Source organism: Lingula anatina, chromosome 5 (genome assembly GCF_051362555.1).
Source record: "Lingula anatina isolate TDL-2025a chromosome 5, LinAna3.0, whole genome shotgun sequence".
NCBI lineage: Eukaryota > Metazoa > Brachiopoda > Lingulata > Lingulida > Lingulidae > Lingula > Lingula anatina.
The window spans coordinates 20,200,275-20,223,270 of NC_141771.1; the positions used below are offsets into that span (position 1 = coordinate 20,200,275).

The window sequence follows — 22,996 nt, forward strand, 5'->3', positions numbered from 1 at the left end:
TTCAACCGAGAGACTGAAAAACAACGTGAAAGAGTTCCAGGTTCTTTCACAGGCGTTTTAATTATACTAAAAATCAGTTGTCATTCTTTTTTTGGATATGATGTATAATGACTATACATGAATTAACGTCGTTGTCGATGTTTGTTGCTCCATAATCCTTTCCTTGGTGCTCGTTCGAAATAGGCACTTCGTATACGAACTGAAAATATTACTTTAATCATACTTCTTTTACACCCAATGAATATTTTTGGAACATTTTTAAAAAACGAAAGGTATAAAAAGTAAAACCTTGTCATTTTTAAAAAGAGCTACCGAGAGAAATAGGCAGAGATAATAATGTTAGTGGGCAGATAAAATAAAATAGTACCGGTTTTGTTCGTTCCCTTATAAAGGGTGTTATGGAAAGCACTTTTGACTTATGCGTTAATTAAATGGTCTAAAACTACAGATGACAAGTGGCGTGATTGGAACAGATTTTACTTCTATTCTTATCATAAAAATGTTTGTTCTTGCAACTAAAAGATGGATTTTATGTTTAATTTATCTTAAGAGAGTAGTAAACAAAACAATGATTGTCATAAACGGCAGTTTCAATTCAGCTCACGACCTTTCAAATATTTACAAAAGAACTCTAGGCTTCCAGTTTTTAAAGGTGATGAACGGTTTTTTGTATCTTTTATCCTAGCTGTATCTCATTTTAACAGTTTTAAACTTAATTCTTTATACTTTATAAAGTTTGTAAACATAACGCTTTAACAATATATATATATATATATATATATATATATATATATATATATATATATATATATATATTTTTTTTTTTTTTTTTGATAAAAATTCATGTAAGTGATGCTTCTCAAATTTGGAGTGCTATATTTATTATTGTGTTACTTCTTTTTTAAGCAACAATGAACAACATTTCAAACATGCTGATCATACACAAAAACAAAACTCAAAGTGTACATTCCTCAATAAACTGGAGTTTATTCCACTTTAAAATGATTCAGGTGTAATAATTATTATAAATGATGATAAATAATTAATATATCACTTGTCCTATCATGCATCAGCATCCTCAATGTTATCAAAAACATTGATGACAAAATCTAGAGAGAGCAATTTCTCCACAAGTTTTGTGGCTGCCTCAAGCTCCAGTCCAGAAAGTGTCCTGTAGGTGTGAGGTATGAAGGCGATGCTCTCAGAGAGAACTTGGTACTGCTGATTCCGCAGACTGGCGCCCACTTCACTCAGAGAGTCAGGGTCACAGATAAACTGAAGAGAACAAATACAATATCAGTGGAAATGTGGTGAAGGCAGAGGTTAGTGACCTTTAGGGTGACTTTATATAAATATGCTTCATTCCATTTATCTGTAACTTTTCCTGACCCCAATGAAAAAAATAAAATAAATTGCAATATCCTGATTACAATGAAGCGGTAAAGATTGGATTAAATAATCAAAGATCAATCAATTAATCAATTCAAAACAAAATGGGCAAAACAAAATTTGTCACTGCCTTTAAAAACTTACCCCCACCTACTATCACAGAGAGAGAGAGAGAGAGAGAGAGAAGAGTACAAAAACTGTACCTCCAGGATGTCTTGCCCCAGTTCATCACTGTCTTCAGAGACTTCCTCCGCCTCTACTTCAATGGCGATCTCCTCTGCTGCGTCCAGGGTGAAATCATCATGCACTGGTCTCAGCACCTGAACCAAACCTTTACGGTGGAAGGCAAACTTACTGGGAGACTGGCGACCTCTGCAGAGAACACACACATGTGAACAGAAGTGTAATATATCATTTTTATTACTGAAGAATTCTAAATATCTGTGGAATCTCCTGTCACTCTGACCAGTTTTTTTTCATCTTCATTTAATTTATCTATTAACACAATCGTGTTCTGTAATCTAGGACTTTAAGATAATTCCACTGAATTTCTGATGAATTATACCTGTATAACTTACCCCAATTTCTTAAGATGCCTTTGGATTACACTTTTTGTGTTCTGAAGATTATCTTGAAGCCAGCATTCCAGAACAAGACAGCAGGCTCCAGGCCCCACTACCTCTAGCAGCACTGTCTCATTGGATTTCTTGTTGGCCTGGAAGGAAAAAAACTTACTCCATTACTGGGGACAATGTGGACAGTGACAGGTGAAACAAGGCACTATCAATACTGGCCTCTGACATTTTTTTTGCTCTAAAAACATATTTTATGTACCAATCTAAATATTATAGAAGTATTTTTCTTCATTTTATTTTTCTACCCCTTTTTCAAAATTATTTTAGCGTTAAGAGTGGACAAATTCTAATTGCACTTTGAATTACAGAGTATTATGTATAGTATATAAAAAAGACTCACAATTCTGTCAAGAGCTTTCAACAGAGGCTCTTTTGGAACTTGTGCTGTGCTGGCTTCAGCAAGAACTCTGCCAATAGCTGGGTTGACGTTCATGTCAGTGCCTCCCTCTACACCAAAATAGACAACATTTGATCTTTTTATCATCAAGGTTTTGAAAAAGAACCACAAATTTTACAAAGAAATATATTTTTAATGATTCCAAAATTATGTTTCTGAAGGATTAATAATTATCCCCATTGAAAAAATGAGTCATTACCATAAGTTTCTTCTTTTCTACAAGCATAAAACTGACTATACTATTTAACATTACTTGTGAAGTGTTACAACTGGGCAGCAGCCATGGTTACCTTTACATGCTACCTCCAGTTTGGTAATGTAGGCTACAATCTTCTTGGACTTGGCCAGGTCTGCTGCTGGCTTGGTGTGCTTCAGTTTGGACCACTTGTTGTGTCCAGAATACAATACATTACCACAGTGTAGTGCACATGTTGGACTATAGAGGGAAACTCTGGATGTGCCCCTCAAAAATGGAAGATTGATGGTGGTAGGGTGTAAACTCCACAAGCCCAAACTGAGACTGACTTTACAGTGGGATATAGAATATGTCTCAATGTCTTTGTTATGTCTGAGTATCCCTTTTATGCTTTCAGCTGCTTTTAGCTCTTCCTTCTCAATACTGTATCTACAGCCATGCTTCTCACTTAACTTTAAATACAGGCTATCCATTCTGATAAAGACTTTATCTGAGCTCCTTGGAACATTATGTTTCACAGTTACAGAGGACTTCAGAGGTAAAAAGTTGCCTTTGATCTGAGCACAAGCTAGTTTCTTCTCAAACACACAAGAGAAATTATTGTTCTTTTCAGCATAATTCAAATCAGTTTTCTCCTCTTCATAATTGCCTTTTTTCAGACATCTTTGTAAATATCTTCTGATACCATCAGTGCACCGTTCTGAGGATGATCTGCACAGCCACAGGCTATTGTAGCCACCCCTCAACATGTCCACTGCAACACAAGGAGGGTTTCTGTCTGAAAACAAAACAGGCCAAGGGAATAAATAGAAAACAGATTATGGAGTCATGATTATTTAAAATAGCTGCTTCACTAACGTACAGGAGTTAGACAGATTACTACTAATAATCAATTCAAGAAGTTACTATTAGGAACTTAGCACTGAGCAGCAGTAACTTAATTAATTACTGTACATTTAACTTACAAACCACGCCTGGTTGTCACCTTGATTAGGAAATGAACCTAGTTAATGAACCTAAAAATAGTAAAAACCACGGGAAAAAAAAACCCAGTAGTAATATGGCTCCTTTACCCCAGTTTCATCTGAACTCCGAGGTTAACGTCCAGGTTAACGGGGGTCTTGAATGGCAAATTTCACTCGACAGTAGTGTTTAGGCCAGATTCAAAAATTAGATACGAAATTTACAACTGAAATAAAAGGTAATTAATTAAGTGAACCAATTTTGCAGGTATCTAATTACTGATCCTGTGTTTTCGGCATTATCGTGGACAAGTGTGAGGACTTAAGGGCCAGCTGAGTGTAGGCTAGCCTGGACCATGATCATTTCTCAAGGTGATGAAATCCGATCTAGTGTTTTGCTTGGGCCTAACTTACATAAATAATAATAAAAAGTATACCTTTCAATTTTACCCGAGTAAACGCAGTAGTAACAACATAACAACGCCATCAACTCACAAACAACCAACATCAAGAGCTCTGTACACTGTGCATGCTGGAAGCGTGACACAAATCTTGTGACCTACTTTTGAGGTTACAAGATAGCCTTATTTGAAATTTGGCAAAAATGTCAATAACGTTGTTTTTTTTCTTTGTTTTCATGGTGCTTTACCAAATTGATATTTTATTTATAAAGTGCGAGTACAATTTAATATGACTGACATTTCCCAAAATTAACAATTTACATCGTTTTCAGTGTTATCCTTATTGTAGCGCCCTCTATAGCTATGTTATGATAACAGCAAAACAACGTGGTGGAGGAAGGCACGAGTACAGGATTTATATGTTCCACCATTAGACGATTTCTGGGACTCTGATTGAAAGGATCACGATAGCAGACTAATATTTCACGACTATAGGTAATCTCTTATGTTGGAATTCTGAAGCAGCAAATCCAACTTGTAATATCTTTTCCGCAAGCACTGCACAACTAAACCTTGGGTTCATGATAATATACTGGCACATGTACATGTATATGTATATTCCTTTATCAGTATGAACATGACCGGAGGGTATATTATTGTGGCAGAAAGAATTTTAGTTAACCTGTTATTCTGAAAGAAATTATAACTCCCGAGAAATTAACTTTTGAAGAACACAATGGATATAAGTGTTAAAGCGCTTTTTGTGCTATCCTCAGTTGTTATATATTTATTTATTGCAAAATGAATCTATCTCTCTATCTATATAATGCAAGAAAACGAGTAGATTTTATGTCTAAAGATTATAATATAATAAGTTAACTGTTTATACTTTGTTTTAAAAAATTCACTTGATTGAATAATTACATGTATTTACTAAGATAATAAATGGATGGTCAAAACAATTATGTTGCACCCGTTTGTGCTTTAGCAATTTTGTATCTTGCTAGTGATAAGGACATTAACCTTGCTTAATTGTATTTATAAACCTCCTCAAATCTTAAATCTGTTAATGTTACCTCAAAGATGTTTTTACTTTCAGAATGACAAAGAGAAAAGGTCGAGGATTTGACCAGCCAAATTTGAAGCGTTTCCGAGCTTCTGTTGAGGAGTTAGCAGCAGCGACACCTGCTGGTATTGGCAGTCATGAGGAGCAGGGAGCCAGGAAAGGTATGGTGAACCTGAGGGCAGGGGACCCTGCAGAACTGGGACAGAATACTGGGAATTAGATACAGAAATAAATTTGATTTAAGACTGATTCAAAACGGTGGACAGAGGGTCAGATATGGCGTCCCACTACAAAGCTTGCCATCTAATCCCCTAATTTTAGACTCTGAATAGATACTCGTGGGGAAGTATTCAAGTGGGTCGCACCATATTTGACCCTCAGACTAGTTATTCCTCTGTTTAGAATGCAGCCTAATTAAAATGGGAATTGATATTACCTGCATAGAAGTTGTTGTTTGATCACAGATGTGGTTGTACACGATCAAAAGGGTTTATGTTGATAACCCAATTGCCATTACCATACTGGTTTGGATGATGTTTCAGAAAAAGTGTGACACTCAAAAACTGCAGTTTAATGTTAGTGAAAGCTTCACAAAATGCACATTTGACATGTGTCTTTTTTATTTGCAGTTAGCCATATGCCAAGGAAGGCAAAAAGGAAAGAAATGCGAAAACTTAAAAAAATGAGAAAAGCTGCATACTTGCAGAAAAAGACAGTAAGTAGTGTGATTAGACCTTTTTCCAAAGTGACAATTTCATTTTAGCTTCATGGTGTTGAATCATCATTACAGTTTATTGATATCCATTGGGATGAAATTTTTGTCTTAAACATGCAAACTGGTGAACACAGAACCTAGAGAATGGAACTTGTATGACATGACCTTTGACCAGACCTGTGACCTGGCCTGTGACCTGTCTTGACCTCACTTGACCTGACTTTGCTTGACCTGACCAGGTTCACAGTTGTCATAGTGAGACAGATGATGATGAATGTGTTTTTCTGCTACTAGCAGAATTAAAGATTTACCAATAAATATATCAGCAAAGTTTTTAGTACAAGTTGAAATTTGTTGTCACTATTAGCTTACAACCAACTCGGCAGGGGGCCTACTTCAGATTGTTGTGAGTAGATGTTGTATCTCACTGACCACTAGAACAATGAACAAAAATAACTTTTATTATTTAAGACAGTAAAAGCAAATGAATAGATAATCATGGTTATTGTAAAATACACAGTTTCCCTTATATTGCACTAGAATTTGCTCATGAAAATCAGTACAGTTATGAAAAAATTCAAAGTTTTGATTAGGATATAATTCTAATTCATAATCTTCCTCAAATTCAGCTACCTACTATGGAGAGCCTGAACAAGGAAAAGGAGGACATCAGAAAAGCTGCTAGTGATAAGCGTAAGAAACAAAAGAAGAGACAGAAAGAGAGAGAAAGAAAGAAAAAGAAGAAAGCAGAAATTGCTGAGGTATTGCAGCAGTGAAGCTGTAGTGTACATAACAGGTGGTATGTCCAAAAGTTGGAGAATAAAACCACCTTCAAGTTTCATAGCAGTCCCTCCAGGATAATACAAACAAAGGGAAATATTGAAACCCTGCAGTATAACTTAGTTAATATACTTGAAACTCTATGGTTGAATATCTGGTGTAATGTCAATAATTTGACATGTCTACTTGCTGAATATTTATTCAAAATTTTTATATATCATTTCAAAATAAAGCAATTTTCAGTGTTGTAATAATAATAATAATAATAATAATAATAATAATAATTATTATTATTATCATTATTATTATTATTATTATCATGACATCATTGTCAAAATTGTTTTATCTGATTTGCTTGCTCTCTTCTCCCCAGGAGGAAGATAGTAGAATCCAAGGACTCCGAGAAGCCAACAAAAGAGAGGAAAAACAGATCAAACAACTAGAGAAACAACTGAAACTAAACAAGAGGAAAGGCAAGAACTTGCCCAAGAGTTTTGAAGAAGATGGTTTAGGGTGTATCCTTTAAAAAAAAATTCGAAGAAAGATTTGTTTGAAAAGATACTATTAAAATAATAAAAAATTACTACTATTAGACAGTGTTTTCTACTTTCAGTGTATTTTTTATTTAAATTTCATTTATCAATGTGTTGTTGTACTTTGAAAAAAGCACAGTATTTGACATCATCTAAGTCCAGGGCTCCGTATCTCGAAAGTTTCTCTATGTTGCGCATGTGTGCAAGTGTCTTGATTCCATAACTCGCCCATACTCGTCCCATATAATACATTGTAGCCTCTATTTAATATAGCGATTTGCAAATTGCGATGCTTTCGAGATACAGGGCCCTGTAGTGTCTCATCCCAAGTCAGGTGTAGAATTGAATGTCCTGTGAAATTTGAAGTAATAATAAAGTAATATTGAATAGGAACATCTATTACTGATTGTAGGGTAAGATATTATTTGAACTTCTACTTTAAGTTATAACATAAAAGCAGATTAGGTATTAGGTGACCGTTTTATGATGTGGAAAAGAAGTCATCATAGTTTGTCAATTCCTTGACTGACTTACACAGATATACTTGATGTAGTGGACTCGGAAAAGATCAAGGCTATCTATGAAGATGGCTCTGACCTTGAAGATGACCTTGACCTTGGATCTGACCTTGGGTCTGCTTTTGATTCTGATGGTAATGCTTGTGTGTTGCTTTCCTTTAATACATATAATTTTATACATATATCACTTTGTTAGTAAAGAGGATTGACCTTTTTTTTTTAAGTCATAGATCCCCTGACTGGAAAACAGTAGACATTTTAGTAAACAGATATCCTTACTGTATGAAGATGTCATATGCTGCACAGTTTATGTTATAACAATCTCTACACCTTTTCCAAAACTTTAAATGCCGAAACAAGGAATGTATGTGCTACAAAATGCTAAATTCAATTTGAAAAATCTGAAACCAAGCTTAAGGTGGAGAATGGCACAATGACATGGTTCTGGTTTGTTAAACTTAAAGTCCTGTGGATTCACGAAAACTGGAGTACAATCTATGAAATGAGTTGCATTATTCTTCAAATTCCTTAATTTGACCATGTAAAATGTTCATTTAATCCTAGTTTGTGTTGTTGCTGACACATCATATGAAGAAATGGCAATATTAAGAATGACATTTAGAAAGATCTTTAAAAAAACTTTTTTAAAACCTGTAAAAAGGCAAGATTTTCAACTTAATAATTTTAATTGACATAAATGTCTTATTGTGTTTATGCCTGGAGTACATTTTAGAGTCATAAAGTAGTCCTGTAATACCAGATATGAAAAGGTTAATGCCAACACTTATTTCTTTCTCAGGTTCTGGGGATGATATTGAAAAGGATGATGAAGATGATGATGGAGGTCCAGAAGGGATCAATACGGATGATGATAAAGAAGAAGAAGATGTTGATGATGATGAAGAGGAGGATGAGGAAGATAACAGTCTTGGCAGTGAGCAGGAAGATGACAGTGACAGAGATGAGGTGATGACAGGAGATGACAGTGACGATGATGACATTACTGGTGACATTGTAGAAAACAGTGGGGGAGATGATGATGAGTTGAATGATTCAAGTAAACTGTTAAAGAAAACTAAGGATGGCAAGTTGAAAAAAACTACCACAAATTCTATGCAAGAGAAAGAATTAAAAGTAAGGACTACCGGTAAAACCAAAAAAGACAAATTGAGCAAAAATACAAAAAGTACAAGGTGGAAAGATGGTGAACAGACAGAAAGTAGTGAAATGGAAGAAAGTGACACGGATGATATGGCAGTATGTGGTGAAGAGGCAGGTGAAGATAGGGAAGACTCTGAACAGACGGAATATCGTGAAGATATTTACGGTAGATTGAGGGATAGACATGGAAACATTGTCCAGGGTAAGGGACACAATGCAGCATATGTTCCACCAGGAAAGAGACTAGAAATGATGGAGGGAAGGAGTGAAAAGAAGAAAGTGGAACTAGAAAGATTGAAGAAGCAGCTGAAAGGTTTGGTTAACAGGTGAGAGTTATTTGATACAAGCCTTAGCATTAGTTGTGGTGGTAACTTGTTGAAATTAAACCATTGACAAACATGCTTTCATTTTGACACTACAAAAACACATAAACTACTTTTCTCCATTTTATCTAAATGATTTACCATTTGGGTTAAAAAATATAATTTGACCAAATGCAACCAATTTCATAAATAAAATGAATTGCCAACAAAAAATTTTAAGAAGTTTAATGTTTATAAAGCTATTGTAATACAATATGATTTATCTTATTGCTTGTTATTATGCTTTTTTTAAATGAAATATTTCTTACAACCTTATGAAATCAAAACATTAAGACCAATTTTTGGCTAATTTAGATCTTTTACAAGCCCAGCCCCAGGTGTGATGGAGAATGTTGAATGATCGAGAACTTCAGTTTCTGTTCAAACTGTTGATGACGTTTTCAGAGTGTCAGAGTCCAATATGCAGCCAATTAGTCATCAGATTGAGGACTTATTCCGTAGACACAGTAGAGCAGACATGAATGGGATTCTGACGTCTTTAGTCTTGGAATCCTGTACGTCCAATGTCCTGGTGCCAGAGAGGCTTGTTTTGGATATAGTGATGTTGGTGGCCATTTTGCATGGGAATGTTGGGAGTGAAGTTGGTGCGTAGAAAACTGATTTTTCTTCTTCTAAATAACAAAATTGTGTCAGATTTTTTATATTTACTTTTTAAATGTATTATCAAAACATAAATGATACCGAGCCATGTATTTTAAATGACATGTACATCTCTCAAGATATTTAAGATACATAATTATGATCATTGACTAATTCTGAATCATCTTAATATTTGACTCCCAGGTGCTCACTTCATACAAACAATTGCTGTAAAATTTAACAGTTTGTTCAGGAGCAGTGACAACTATGGTGGAAACAAGGAGGCAGACAACTTACTGCTGATCTTGGCACACTTGTACAACTTCAAGGTAAAACCTACCTGTGATGTTAACTGACTCTTTGCAAAATGCCAGTTAGATTATAGCATGACTAGTAAAATTTGGTAAAATGTTCAGTTACTGGGCACTGTCTTAATTTTGCTTTGTGTGGGTGGATTCTAAGACCTTGGTGGCTGGAAGTCACTGTACACTATGAAGCCTTTGGCAAGGATTGTAAAACTGAAACTAGCATGAATAGGCATGAATTATCACTCAATGCTACAGTGGGAGCATGTGGGAATCGAGGTTTATTTTTAATAGCAAATTTGTGTTATAATTGTTGAAGTGTTAGGTGTTATTTTTTTCTGTAAGTTTTTGTAAAACAATTTGCAGACAATCAGATTGGCCAGTAAAGGCTGCAAAGTGCCACTGTTATAACTGTTTTTCCAGTTTGCCTGAGTTATAGCATTTATCACTGCCCCTTACAATCTGCACACAGAATATCTGTTCTTTATTTTGTTTACTGTGGCATGCTAGACATTTTTAAATGATAAAACATTTAATAGACCACAAGTACACAATCAATTAAAAAAAAACAAAGTTTGCACTAGTCACCAATGTATAATGTTGCGCAGCTTTGGGCCTTAAGAACTTTGGAGCTATTTTATGGTATTGTTAAACAAGCATAATATTAAGTGACCTCCATATTTTCACAGTAGTTACTGGCTTGATGTGTTCTCTGACCCCAGGTCACTCACTGGGTCCTCGTAGTGGACGTGATGTCCAGGCTGGCTGACCGCTTCCAGGAGAAGGACATTGAGCTGCTGCTACTGCTGTTGAAAAGTAAGTATCACTGGGGGGTGGGGTGGGGGGGGGGGGGGGGAGGTGATGGTTAGCTAGGAATAGGTTTCTGCCAAAACACTGAACTTTTATAACTGTAGTTAACGGTAGTTTAAACCAAGAGTTCTGACTTAGGATCTATTGTTGGGTTAAGATGTTTTTTTCTTTGGTGCACTGACCATGTGTACACTAGTTAGTGTAGAGCTGAGCAGTTTTAAAGAGTGTGTTAGATCTTTACATAGACTAGTAAAAAGTGAAATTTTCAGGAAATTTCAGCAATTTTCCCTTTAACACCAGCATGTACACTTTCCCCAGACTGATGTGAATATTACTATTATATAACATTTGTGATGATTTTCTGAGTATTAACTTCTATCTTCACTTTAAGAGTAATTCAGTACCTTCCCCTAAAATGTTGATGAATTGAAATGTTAGTGTTACTTTTGTGATTTAGGTAGAAGAGTTGAAAACTCCAGGAGAATTTTTGCTATAAAAGTCTGACGATAATTGTGCATTTTTTAAATCAGATTCCATTTGTTTTTATAATAATTGTAATCAAACGAAAATTGGCAAAATTAAATTTTGTGATCCAATATTTTCAAGCAAGTAATTATTTTAAATCATTTAAGGAACAAGTACAAATCAGACTTGAGACCACAATAGAATATATGGGCAGTTTATTTCAGTTTCTTCTCATATATTTAAGATGCTGGCTTCAGTCTGAGGAAAGATGATCCTGCGGCTCTACGAGAGATTATTGTGAAAATCCAGTCTCAGGCTAGCTCAGTGGACACTGCCCAGTTTGAGGACAGGTAAGGGGTTAGAGGGTGGTCTCAGGCAAGCTCAGTGGACACTGCCCAGTTTGAGGACAGGTAAGGGGTTAGAGGGTGGTCTCAGGCCAGCTCAGTGGACACTGCCCAGTTTGAGGACAGGTAAGGGGTTAGAGGGTGGTCTCAGGCCAGCTCAGTGGACACTGCCCAGTTTGAAGATAGGTGAGGGGGGAGATGGTGGTCTCAGGCCAGCTCAGTGGACACTGCCCAGTTTGAAGATAGGTGAGGGGGAGTGGGGGAGAAGGATTTCAGCACAATCAGCTTGAAGAAAATCAAAACTTTTAGAGCAAACTTTTTTATTGCAAAATTCTGTCTCCCTGCACAAATAACCAAAGTGAGGAAAGTTTTCATTTAAAAGAAAACATGCCAACAATGAATTTTCCTATTATGATTTCATGAAAGGTTATAACTACCAAATGAAACAATTGAACTGTAATGTATGATAATGTCACATTTACCTGGAGGTCCAATAATTGAAGTTATTTCACTAATCAATCAATATATTTTTAATTGCAAAGTATTGTATACATTGCAACAAGTGTAAAACTTGATATGTTTACAAGTGTTATTAAACAGTTCACAACATTATCTGTTTTTTTGTTTTTTTCTGATTTAAAATCATTTGTACCATTTATCAGGAGATATGAAATATAAAAAATCTTGTACAGAAGTAAGAGGTCCTCAACATCCTAGTAATATAGTAAGAATATTGGAGGGATATACCTAGCATATACATGATATATGTAATTGCATTATGAAAAAAGTATATAGTATGCGTTGATAAAGGAATAATGGAATTGTAGATCAAGTATTGCTGTGTGTAGAATTGACAATGTTCAGCTCAGCAGAAAGCCTGTCCAATCCTGGTCTCAGCTCCACTGACATCATAGTCATCACTTTTCTAGTAGCCACCACTTTGGCAACTGAGTAATTAGAGTTTTGGGTTTATATATCAGCAAGTAGATTGCTGTATGGTAAGTTAAGACTTTGTATAATTGTGCATAGAAAGACAGCATGTGGAAAAGTAAGTTATTGCCCAGGATGTATACCATCCAGTTACTGCAACAGCTCCAAGTAGTCTGGTATATTCTGTTTTTGAGGAGCAATGGCGTTTACGTCATCACAGTAGCTATAATTGTTCTGATACACAGGGTGATCAGGTGGATGCATTACCTCATACTGAGCCTCTCCTGTCTCGTTATTAACTGGCGTAGGGGGCAGGGTACGGAGCTGTGTATAGATGTGCTGGTGAGAAGCATCATGAGAGACTGGTGGCTCGTATCCAGCTTCACCCCCTAAATGCTCTGTTCCATTGGCCATGGAAATTGGCATGCTCATCTGGTGACCTTCACCTTTGAGTGGGTCATGTCCTTGACCACCTATTCCCATTTGGCCTTGACCTATATTAGTCATGGTGTGCTGTTTGTGTCTCATCCAGCAAATGACTACAACTGCCACAATAACGGAGATGATCACAACGCCGATCACCACCACAATGGCAACTATTATCACTGTGTTGTCTTGATTTTCCATTGTTGAATTTTGGTCCTTTGCCACTTCCATTGTTGAATTTTTGTCGTTTGCCACTGTAACAGCTGTTGTAGTTGTAGTTGTTTGATTCATTGTGGCTGCAGGTTTAGATGAGTAGCCACAGTTAGGTGGAGTGCCACACTGAAGACTTTCAGGTAGAACCCTGTTATCTTTCCCCTGGCTGCAGTAGACTGGGGTTGACGCTGAAATCTGGAGCTTTACTCCTCCGTCTATCATCCACTTGAGATCACAGGTGCATGATAACTGATTGCCATCCATTTTCACATACTGTAAGTTAGGAAAACCAGCAAGAGTACAAATGTTGAGGGTATCTATATTGTTATATCTGAGGTCCAGGACACGGAAGATGTTAGGAAGACCCAGAAGTGCGTTGGTTGGAAGAGAGGTCAGCTGGTTGTTTTGGAGTTTCAGCTCCTCCAGGCTCTCCATGTAGCCCTGAAATGTCATCGCAGGGAACGTGTTGATTTTGTTGAAGGATAGGTGGAGCTCTGACAGAGCAGCTAGATAACGCACTGCTTCTCCAGGGACTGTAGTCAGATGGTTATAGTCCAGGAACAGGTAATCCAACTTGTACTTCAAGACAAAGAAAGCATTTCTGTGGATGTAGCTGATCTGGTTGTGTGTCAGAGACAAGCGGACTATCCGCTGTGCTGTAGTCAGTTCTTGAAAAGCACCATCTTGTATGGAAGTGATGTTATTGTGAGAAAAGTCGATGAGTTCGTATGTGAGGGATGCTGGGTTTCCTGAGCTAGGAGGGATGGCTTGAAGTTGCCTGAGAGTGCAGTTGACCGTGTATTTCGGCTCGACTTGCTTTGCCTGCTCGTTTGACGTGCTAGATGATGAGCAGCTGCAGGTACCAGACCATGGGCATGGTGCTTCAGTTTGGGTTGTCATGGCAACAATTAATAATATCTTCACATAAACTAACATATTTTGTGTTGGTCAGTGTGTGCTTGATATGAACACGTTTAAATACATCAGCTGGAATTACCTGAAATGGGTGAAAAGTAAGTTAAACAAACCTTTTACAAATCAGCATAATTGTAAATTAGAAAGCCAAATAATGGCCATGCTATCATTCAGCAAAAATTAAATAGAAGTATCTTACCAAAAGGTTAATTTTGAAGTCACATTCCTGTATTTCAAAAATTGTGCTAATTTAGATAAGATTTTGACCAAGTAATGTTACCTGTTACACCAGTTGGTCAGTATACAGAGACAGCAGACCTGCATGAATGAACTTTTTCCCTCCAAAGTGAGACTCTGTTTTGTTTCATATAAATAGTATTTTTCAGTAAATGTTATTATGGTAGTGACTCGATCTTTTCAATGAGGAAAAACTAACAATTTTTCATATACATAATTTTAAAATCATTAAAAATATATTTCTTTGTAGCATCTGTAGTGCTTTTTCTGTATACAATAGAACTATAAGGTAGCCTGTTTATCAGTTTTGTTGCTAACTTTAAGAATTTTTGACTTCAAAAAATACAATATCTGTAAAATTCATAATTTTCCCCATTGAAAAGATCTAAGTCATTACTGTAGCTGTTGGCATGGTGGTCAAGCAGCCTACTATGAAGGCAGGTTAAAAGTAGTGTGCTGTAAAGTTTTTATTTAGCCATTCATCAACAAACCAGTAAATCAGTGAAGTATATAAGGTGTATCACTTACACCAGCTCATGCTATGGTCTGAGGTGGACGGTCAATACACTCCTCTCAGCCTCTTGCTCTTCTTAAAGCTACTCTTTAAACTCCTGTGCTGAAGATAGCAGTAGGTACACTATGGACTAAGTCTTACAGTGCAGTGAACATTGGGGTCATCTGTAATTTATGGCTTGTATCCTGGTTAAGTATGACTATCACCATCTCTCTGCTCTGCAGGATGTGCTGTGACTCAGACCAAAGAAATCTAGGTTACCACAATCATTATAACCAACAAAGGCTAAGACCATGGAACTACTGTTATGCATTTAAGGTCATTATATCTTCAGGCTTGTGTATTGTATTGCAAGATGTTATTTTGTATAATGGTTTTTAAAAATAATTTTTGATGTTTTTTTTGCACTGACTATGATGTCAATTTGTGTCTTTCACATGCTTTAATGTAGCTGTAACAGTCATTTTTTATAGTCTGCAAAATTTTTTTTTCAGTGTCAGAAGTTTCTTGAAAAAAAAAAAAAGAAAGAAAACTATCACTGTGTCTCTCTTGGTAGTTACCATGACTTATGACGTATATCTGGCACTATCTGGCATTCTATTAATGCCAAACCGTACATGTAAAGTTGTTTTACTTTAGATTTTCTTAAAGACTGATATTCAAAAATTTAAAAGACTAAATCCTTTAAAAATAAGAAAAAATCAGCATGATCAGATTATTTTTATGAATTTTTTTTAACTTTTGGACATTTTAAAATACAGACAGGGTCAGTGTTGATTAAGGCAGGGTGCCTCATCTGGTGATAAAGGAACCTTCATGTATATTAAGCAGTACTTCAAGTGTATTCTACTGGTTACAGTGCTTATCAGTGTTCATCAGATGTCACTATATGAATTATTAAGCTCATGATTGTAATCTCTATTCATGTACTGCTATGAGGGGGTTACCTTTGTGTCACTTGTGGCTTAGATTGGCTGGACTCAGCTGTAACAGATTGTCCTATGCACAGGCGCAAAGCACTGTTATGCTGATGCCTATCAAGATTTTCAGTTGGTGATTTAACCAGTTTAAGTGTCATAAAAATTTTACCATGAAATTTTAGCTGTTTTTCATATCACCATTTCTTAAAGCTTAAATGTAGGTTTGCATATCATTTCTTTACATCTGGTATAGGTCTCTTTGCTGCCAATGGAGAGAAAAATGTTCTAGTGAAGGTTGAAATTATTACAACCCATCAAAGCAGTTTATTTTAGTAATTTATGAAATATAAAGGTCACTTTTTTAGATATCATTAAATATACATGAATAAATTTGTTCTTTTGTTTTCCCTTTTCACATGTGATTTTAAAAATCATAATTACATTGTTATTTCTAGATCCAGAGTTCAGTTTATGTTGGATGTGCTCCTTGCCATTAAGAACAACAACATGAGAAAGATTCCCAACTATGACCCCAGTCACATGGAGCATATGAAGAAATTACTTAGGAATTATGTGAGAGGTAGGTCAGGTTTAAACTAAATGCTAAATTATGCCATTAAAAATATAAGCACTTAACACAAACTGCATACACTATTGACAGTAGATGATATGGTCCATGTATTTATGCCTATCCCATGTGTTAACTGCAGCTCCTATCCCATGTGTTAACCCCAGCTCCTATCCCATGTGTTAACCCCAGCTCCTATCCCATGTGCTAATTCCAGCTCCTATCCCATCAGTTAAGTCCAGCTCCTATCCTATGCTTAACTACAGCTCCTATCCCATGCATTAAGTCCAGCTCCTAGCCCATGTGTAAAGTTTGACTCCTATCCCATGTGTTATGTTTGGCTCCTATGCCATGTGTTAACTCCAGATCCTATCCCATGTGTTATGTTTGGTTCCTATCCCATGTGTTAAATCCAGCTCCTGTCATACATGCTATGTTTGGCTCCTAATCCATGCTGTCTTCTCCAGGCACAGCAGACACCCAGCTCAGGATATCTCTACAGGATCTGCTAGATGCTGAGGAACACGGACGATGGTGGATTGTAGGCTCAGCTTGGAGTGGGAAGCAGATGGAACAGCAAGAAGCTGGTGAGTACAGAGGGAGGGCAGTGGAATGGCAGTTGTAATGTTGTTTCAGTTGTAATGAGACAGTGAGACAATGATAATAATGAACACATTGATAAATTGATTAATCACATTCATTGGTATATAAGAGATACATAATAGTAACTAGATTTCTTCCATATACATTTGAATAAAATTTGAAATTTAAAACTTGAAACCGTTAATGAGAAGGTCCTGGAGACAATTTTTACCAGTGGGGAGAGATGTTAATAGATTGGAAGGGTTAGACTTTATAAAAAGCTTTTTCTCTCTCTCTTTTTCTTTCTCCACTAAATTATGTTGAACAAGGTTCATATGTGATAAAATTGGAAATTAAAAAAATAAAATAAAACAGCATAATAAAAATTTCAAATTGAAATTTAATGATAATCAAATGAAATAAGGTATTATTTACACACACACACACACACACACACACACACACACACACACACACTATAAATAACAAGGAAATATATAGGATTTTTGTAAAGAGAAATTATTACGTTGTTTGATGATTTGCTTGTAAATGGCTTCAGTGGAATTGTTTTGTAGCTCCAACAAAAATGGATTCCAGTGTTCTAAGTGATGTCAGCAATGAATATATTCTAGAGCTGGCTAGAAAACAAAGAATGAATACAGATGTGAGGAAAAACATCTTCTGTATTATCATGACAAGTGAGGTAAGGTTCTTTTCACTCATGGGATTAAATAACTAATATAACAGATAGGAAGCTAACCAGGTTTGGGGGGGGGGGGGGGGGGGAGAGGGGGGCTGTATGGTCTCTAAGCATTTGGAGTCTGCCAGTGCCTCTAACTTTTACTGAACCACATGCAGCCATATGCCTTTACAAGATAATAATGATGAAGGTAATGATAATAATGATAAAAGATAAACATTTTGTATTTGTTATTATCTGTTAATTTATATTTGATAATGTATATACTTTTGAAATTTATTTTATAATTGCAGGATTTTGTTGATGCATTTGAGAAGCTCCTTCAGTTAGGACTGAAGCACCAGCAAGAGCGTGAGATTATCCATGTGATTCTGGACTGCTGTGTGCAGGAGAGAGTCCACAATGCCTTCTACTCCTACCTGCTGCAGAAGTTCTGTGAATATGACAGGAGATTTGAGGTAAGCAGTGTTTTTTTGTGAATATGACAGGAGATTTGAGGTAAGCATTGACAACACTTTCTACTCCTATCTGCTGCAGAATTTCTGTGAATATGACAGGAGAGTGATTCACCATTTTAGCTGTTGTATTTACTTATTATATCTGTACATTTTTTATCAGATTCATCTGATGTAAATATTACTGGGTAAATTATAATTATAAATAATTATTTTTTTATTTATAATTACAACATGAAGTAATTTATCCAATTTTTTTGACAAATTTGATTTGCAATTCAAATCTTATTACGACAGACCTCATAACCAAAGTCATATAGCTGTGTGGTGGCATATTTCAGATGACCCTGCAGTTCAGTTTATGGGACAAGTTCAAGACAATGTCAAGTGTCACCCAGACAGCAGCTACCAACCTGGCAGCCATGATTGCTCATCTCCTGGCAACCAAAGCCTTGTCCTTGTCTATATTCAAGGTAGGGTCTTTACATTATTTGGTATGATTATAATTGACTATTTCATTTATTTTTCCATTCATTTATTTTCATTTCTTCATTTTTATGACATTTGGGGAGAGGGGTTTCACTTTGGCATTCTGTTGCTGTTGATTCAGCAAATAGATAATTCCTCTCAAAATCAGGGATGACTTGGTAGAAAATAATAAAAAGATGATAAATATAACAGATGTATTGTATGAATCCCTGTCTATGCCAGTGCTGTCAATTGTTGTTCACCTTATCACTGCTAATCGGTGCTCTTTGTTTTAATGAAAATGTACCAATATGTGTTGTTTAGGAAAATGCTGTTTTTTTTTAGAAAATCCACTAATGAGATTATTTTTTGTGAAAGTTATTGCATTTTTTGTTTTTCTTACGTGTATTTTGGAGTCATTCACCCCATTGGTGAGAAAAGGTGTTTTTGATTTGCTACAAATTTGCTAACAAGCTTTAATTGATAAAATTGGATTATTTTTTATAAAAGTTACTCTTTTGCCTTTTTATGAATCATATATTCGGTGGCTTCCCACCCATTAGTGCCAGGCGATATAATAATTTTAATTGAACATCAGATTTAATAGAGCTGAAAATGTACCATAATGTAGGATTTAGATAGAGAACTTGTGAAGTTAGGTTGGAAGGAAGCAGTTACATCTTGGAAGGTAGAGGCAGTTCATGAGGTCAAGTGGCTGGAAACTTGACACAGCTGTTTTTTTCAATGTTTACTGGAATTTACCTGTTCATATTAAGATGCCACAATGGGAGTAACTTTTGTCTTAGTGTCAGTATACTTGCCTGTTTTCCTGGCTAGCTTTCATTTTTGTTATGGTAGAATGCTTGTCTGTCATATTTAGAAAATATATTCAAAGGAAATGATTTTCAAGGGGAATGAATTGTATTCATAATATTCAAAACAAATGATATTTAAGATATTCAAAGGGGATGATAATTGTACTCAGGCATGCTGATTTTTTTCTTGATTTCTAATGACTTCAAAAAATTATATATACTTACAAATGCACCAGAATGGAAATGAATTTTAACAGCTTGAACAAGAAATTGCATTGATCCTGAAATGACCTCATAAGGTCAAAGTAAAATTTTTTCAGTGACGATTCTTATCAAATATAATATATATTTCAGTTTTACAATCTAGTAAGACATCACCCTGCTCAAGTAATAACAAACAGCAGAATGTTTTGTCAGTGTTTTTTAAAAAGTTTTTTTTTTATCTGAAACATTGGAGAAGATTTCATGAAATTCACTTTCTCTCTTTCAGGTTGTGGAGTTTTCCGAGTTGGACAAAAGTATGGTCAAGTTTCTGAAAGATGTTCTTGTTGGTCTGCTGACGCTCTATGATGAAACCATTGTGAAAGAAACATTTTTACGAATTGCGCCTTTTCCTAAGCTACACATGCTTCGTGAAGGATTGAAACTGTTTTTAGATCACTTCATTCTTAGGAAAATGAATAAAGAACTTTTAAACAAGGATGACCTTGAGGTCAAGGTCAGTATTGCTAAAAGGGCACTTAGTGCTGGTGAAAGTTCATTGAAGTTGTAATTTTCAGAAGATATTTGTATTGACATTTAGACTGCAGATTTATACCTTTCAACTTAAAAAATGTTAATTACACAGACTTTTAAAACAAATGCAGAAATGCAGCATTGAAGAATGGCTTCAAAACTGCAGCTTTGGCCAGGTATTCTCCTTTCTTTAGATCATATTTATTTTAAAGTTTTATCAGCGTTGGAAGAGGCGATTAGTATACATTGAAGTAGCAGAGTAGTGTTTCTGTTGTTGACAACAGGAAAACAAAGTTAGTGAGACTTCTGAAATTAAGTGGTACAGACAATTGTATAAAGTAAACTTGAGGCTTTGTACAATAGAAGACAAAGTACATGTAAATGCTGGCTAGTTTTCATGCAGATGTGAGAAATGTGCCTTTTTTCCTGCTCAGTTCACAGTTAACATGTAGGTCTAAAATACAGCAGATCCCACTTACTATTACTTCATATCTGAAAAAAAAAGACATTTTATTTTGCTCCATTAAAAATGGCAAACCATTCTTTTGGATTTTTAATGAATTGACAGTAATTTCTTACATGAGCAGAGAGTGAGGTGAGCTGTTGGCACTGGAAGAGAGGTGCAGGGTACACGTGTTTCCTAAACTATCTGGGAGGAAACTTCATTAAATACTGTGTATACTACATGTACACCATGAAGGAGCCATGAAGCTGACGGTACTTAGCTTTGTGTTGTCATGTACCCAGTATAAGTCAACCCAGTCATCACCCGTCAAATAAACCTCATTCTTATGTGTGTTGTACTTGATATGACCAGGGAATTTATATCCGATATAATTCCCTGATATGACTCAATCGTTCATAGCATACAGTACAGAAATATTTTATTATGGAGACATTTTGTTATTGAGACCGGAATGTATTGTTGTTGTGTAGAATGATTTATTCTATTGTAATATGAATAAACATTGGCAAACAGTCTGTTTATACTTATATCATCATTACTACAAAACATGCATCATTCAACAGTAAAAAAAACCACTGGTCCTCTTGCTCTGCTTTAAAAAAATGAAATTTGATAAACAACCTTTGAAGACCTAGTGCTATATTAAATGTTGATGATATAACAAACGTACATGTAGGAACCGTGTAGCTGTACTAGCACGTACAGTACCATGATCAGTAAGCAAGCACTCATTTAACCACTACTTCCATAATCGTTGTGTGAAGTTGATCTACTGAGTGGAATAAGTATTTCTGCTGTTGACTGAATTTCACACGTTATATTTAAACCATTTCAAGGCCAAATGTCTTTGAAATACGTCATTAACAGGGTATTTCCATCTGTCTCTCAGCTAATATGTTGAACACATAATGGAAGAGCGTGGATCTTTCTAAGTAATTTATTCGTCTGCCCGGCTGCTCCTGTTTATAAAAGAAGTGATTCTTTCGATTTTTTTAAATGTCTTTGCTACACGTACTTTACTCTTATATACCTTTACCTCTTTTTCAACCCCTTATTTTCGCTATTCTATCTGCCACTGTGAAGAAATTTCAAGTGAACAATCTTTGTTCATAACAAAATGTGCCACAGGCTGCTGTGTCTCGTTTATGACGCTGTCTCAACCATGATTGTGACGGCCTCCACAAAAATCACTCAATTCTGTTAGTGAAGACAACGTGAGACGGGGCTGGGGGAGTAAAGATGTTCTTAAAGTAAAAACTCATGGGTAGTGTTGCAAGCTATTTAAGTGTAAAAGTTAATGTCGTGAATCGAACATAATCTACGCGGTATATGAAAAGAAAATGTGATAAAACAGCCGTCGACAAAATAACCAGTAGAGTGTACTGTGTGTGAGATATATGTAGGGTGTATGAAATATTTGTATAGAAAAATTAAATTTCACTCGGATACTGATGTTCTTACAGAAATGATGTTATGTATACATGTAAGTCATGAGCGGTGATGACATGCTATTTAAACTGAGCGGTAGATAAAAAAGATATAGTGTTATAATGGACTCAAGCAAACTGTAACTGTACCTGGGTCGTGGATTGGTCGGTGCTTGGCCCGGTGGGGCTAAGTGTCAGCTAAAATTGTGTTACGGCGTGCACGCACACACACACACACACACACACACACACACATTGAAGGCTGGTTTTGTTACATTGAAAACTAAATGGAAAGCTAATATATTGAAAACCTAATGGAAGAGCGCAGTGCTAAATACATTTGCAAAGTGTCAGCACATGTGTAGGGAGAGTTTACCACTCCTCTAAAATTGTGTTACAACACACACACACACACACACAACACACACACACACACACACACCGAAGGCCGGTTTTGTTATATTGAAAACCAAATGGAAAGCTAATATGTTGAAAACTTAATGGAAGAGTGCAGTGGCAAATGTATTTACAGTGTGCCGCTTAATTCGCGGGTTATGTGGTTAGTATGGGTGTTTGAGCTAAAAGATCTGCGGGTAGGGTTAGTTAACGCCTAATCCGTTTATGAGGACTGACAGCTGTTGCTTTTAAACGAAGAATGAAGCGATTATTTTTAATATAATGTCTTTGCTAAATCTACTTGTACTTTACTCTTATTGGCCCTTAACTCTCTATCATACCCCTTTTTTCGCTAATCTATCTGCCACTGTGAAGAAAATTCAAGTGAACGAACTTTGCTCATTAAAAAAAAAAAAAAAAAAAAAAAATGTGCCACGGGCTTCGGTGTCTCAACCATGATTGTGACGGACTCAACAAAAATCAGCCAATTGTGTTAGTGAAGACAACGTGAGACGGGGCTGGGTAAAGATGTCGTTAAAGTAATGAAGTAATTTGTAGTGTCAGCTAAAATTGTGTTACAGTTTGCACGC

The 22,996-nt window shown here is 35.8% G+C and overlaps 3 protein-coding genes across 3 annotated transcripts; 1 reads left to right on the plus strand and 2 right to left on the minus strand.

Annotated features, from left to right (window-relative positions):
• Positions 1-963: 963 nt before the first annotated feature.
• On the minus strand, positions 964-4,157 carry LOC106157690 (uncharacterized). The gene is made up of 6 exons (XM_013533410.2): positions 4,017-4,157; positions 2,712-3,395; positions 2,365-2,471; positions 1,968-2,104; positions 1,593-1,761; positions 964-1,275 (listed from the first exon to the last, which is right to left on the minus strand). Exons 2-6 carry the CDS (start codon positions 3,364-3,366, stop codon positions 1,063-1,065), a joined length of 1,281 nt encoding a protein of 426 aa, XP_013388864.2. The 5' UTR covers positions 3,367-3,395; positions 4,017-4,157; the 3' UTR covers positions 964-1,062.
• Positions 4,158-4,294: 137 nt separating this feature from the next.
• Positions 4,295-21,098, plus strand: LOC106157688 (nucleolar MIF4G domain-containing protein 1). The gene is made up of 17 exons (XM_087013056.1): positions 4,295-4,475; positions 5,080-5,207; positions 5,676-5,761; positions 6,391-6,522; positions 6,915-7,056; positions 7,613-7,726; positions 8,392-9,079; positions 9,521-9,720; positions 9,920-10,044; positions 10,743-10,836; positions 11,540-11,645; positions 16,250-16,374; positions 16,830-16,949; positions 17,520-17,647; positions 17,938-18,102; positions 18,441-18,572; positions 19,873-21,098. The coding sequence occupies exons 2-17, from the start codon at positions 5,081-5,083 to the stop codon at positions 20,152-20,154; spliced, it is 2,766 nt and encodes a 921-aa protein (XP_086869182.1). The 5' UTR covers positions 4,295-4,475; position 5,080; the 3' UTR covers positions 20,155-21,098.
• On the minus strand, positions 11,494-15,109 carry LOC106157689 (uncharacterized). The gene is made up of 2 exons (XM_013533408.3): positions 14,889-15,109; positions 11,494-14,205 (listed from the first exon to the last, which is right to left on the minus strand). The coding sequence occupies exon 2, from the start codon at positions 14,142-14,144 to the stop codon at positions 12,720-12,722; it is 1,425 nt and encodes a 474-aa protein (XP_013388862.2). The 5' UTR covers positions 14,145-14,205; positions 14,889-15,109; the 3' UTR covers positions 11,494-12,719.
• Positions 21,099-22,996: the final 1,898 nt, after the last annotated feature.

What these genes read in the sequence shown, in the direction of transcription:
- LOC106157690 (XM_013533410.2), bottom strand. Translation starts at nt 3,366, where the DNA reads ATGTTGAGGGGTGGCTACAATAGCCTGTGGCTGTGCAGATCATCCTCA. An exon ending in ACTGGAGGTAGCATGTAAAG is followed by an intron (nt 2,472 to 2,711) that starts GTAACCATGGCT and finishes ATTTTGGTGTAG; the next exon opens with AGGGAGGCACTGACATGAAC. An exon ending in TGGGGCAAGACATCCTGGAG is followed by an intron (nt 1,276 to 1,592) that starts GTACAGTTTTTG and finishes TGTTCTCTTCAG; the next exon opens with TTTATCTGTGACCCTGACTC.
- LOC106157688 (XM_087013056.1), top strand. Translation starts at nt 5,081, where the DNA reads ATGACAAAGAGAAAAGGTCGAGGATTTGACCAGCCAAATTTGAAGCGT. An exon ending in ACTTAGGAATTATGTGAGAG is followed by an intron (nt 16,375 to 16,829) that starts GTAGGTCAGGTT and finishes TGTCTTCTCCAG; the next exon opens with GCACAGCAGACACCCAGCTC. An exon ending in TGTCCTTGTCTATATTCAAG is followed by an intron (nt 18,573 to 19,872) that starts GTAGGGTCTTTA and finishes TCTCTCTTTCAG; the next exon opens with GTTGTGGAGTTTTCCGAGTT.
- LOC106157689 (XM_013533408.3), bottom strand. Translation starts at nt 14,144, where the DNA reads ATGTTAGTTTATGTGAAGATATTATTAATTGTTGCCATGACAACCCAA.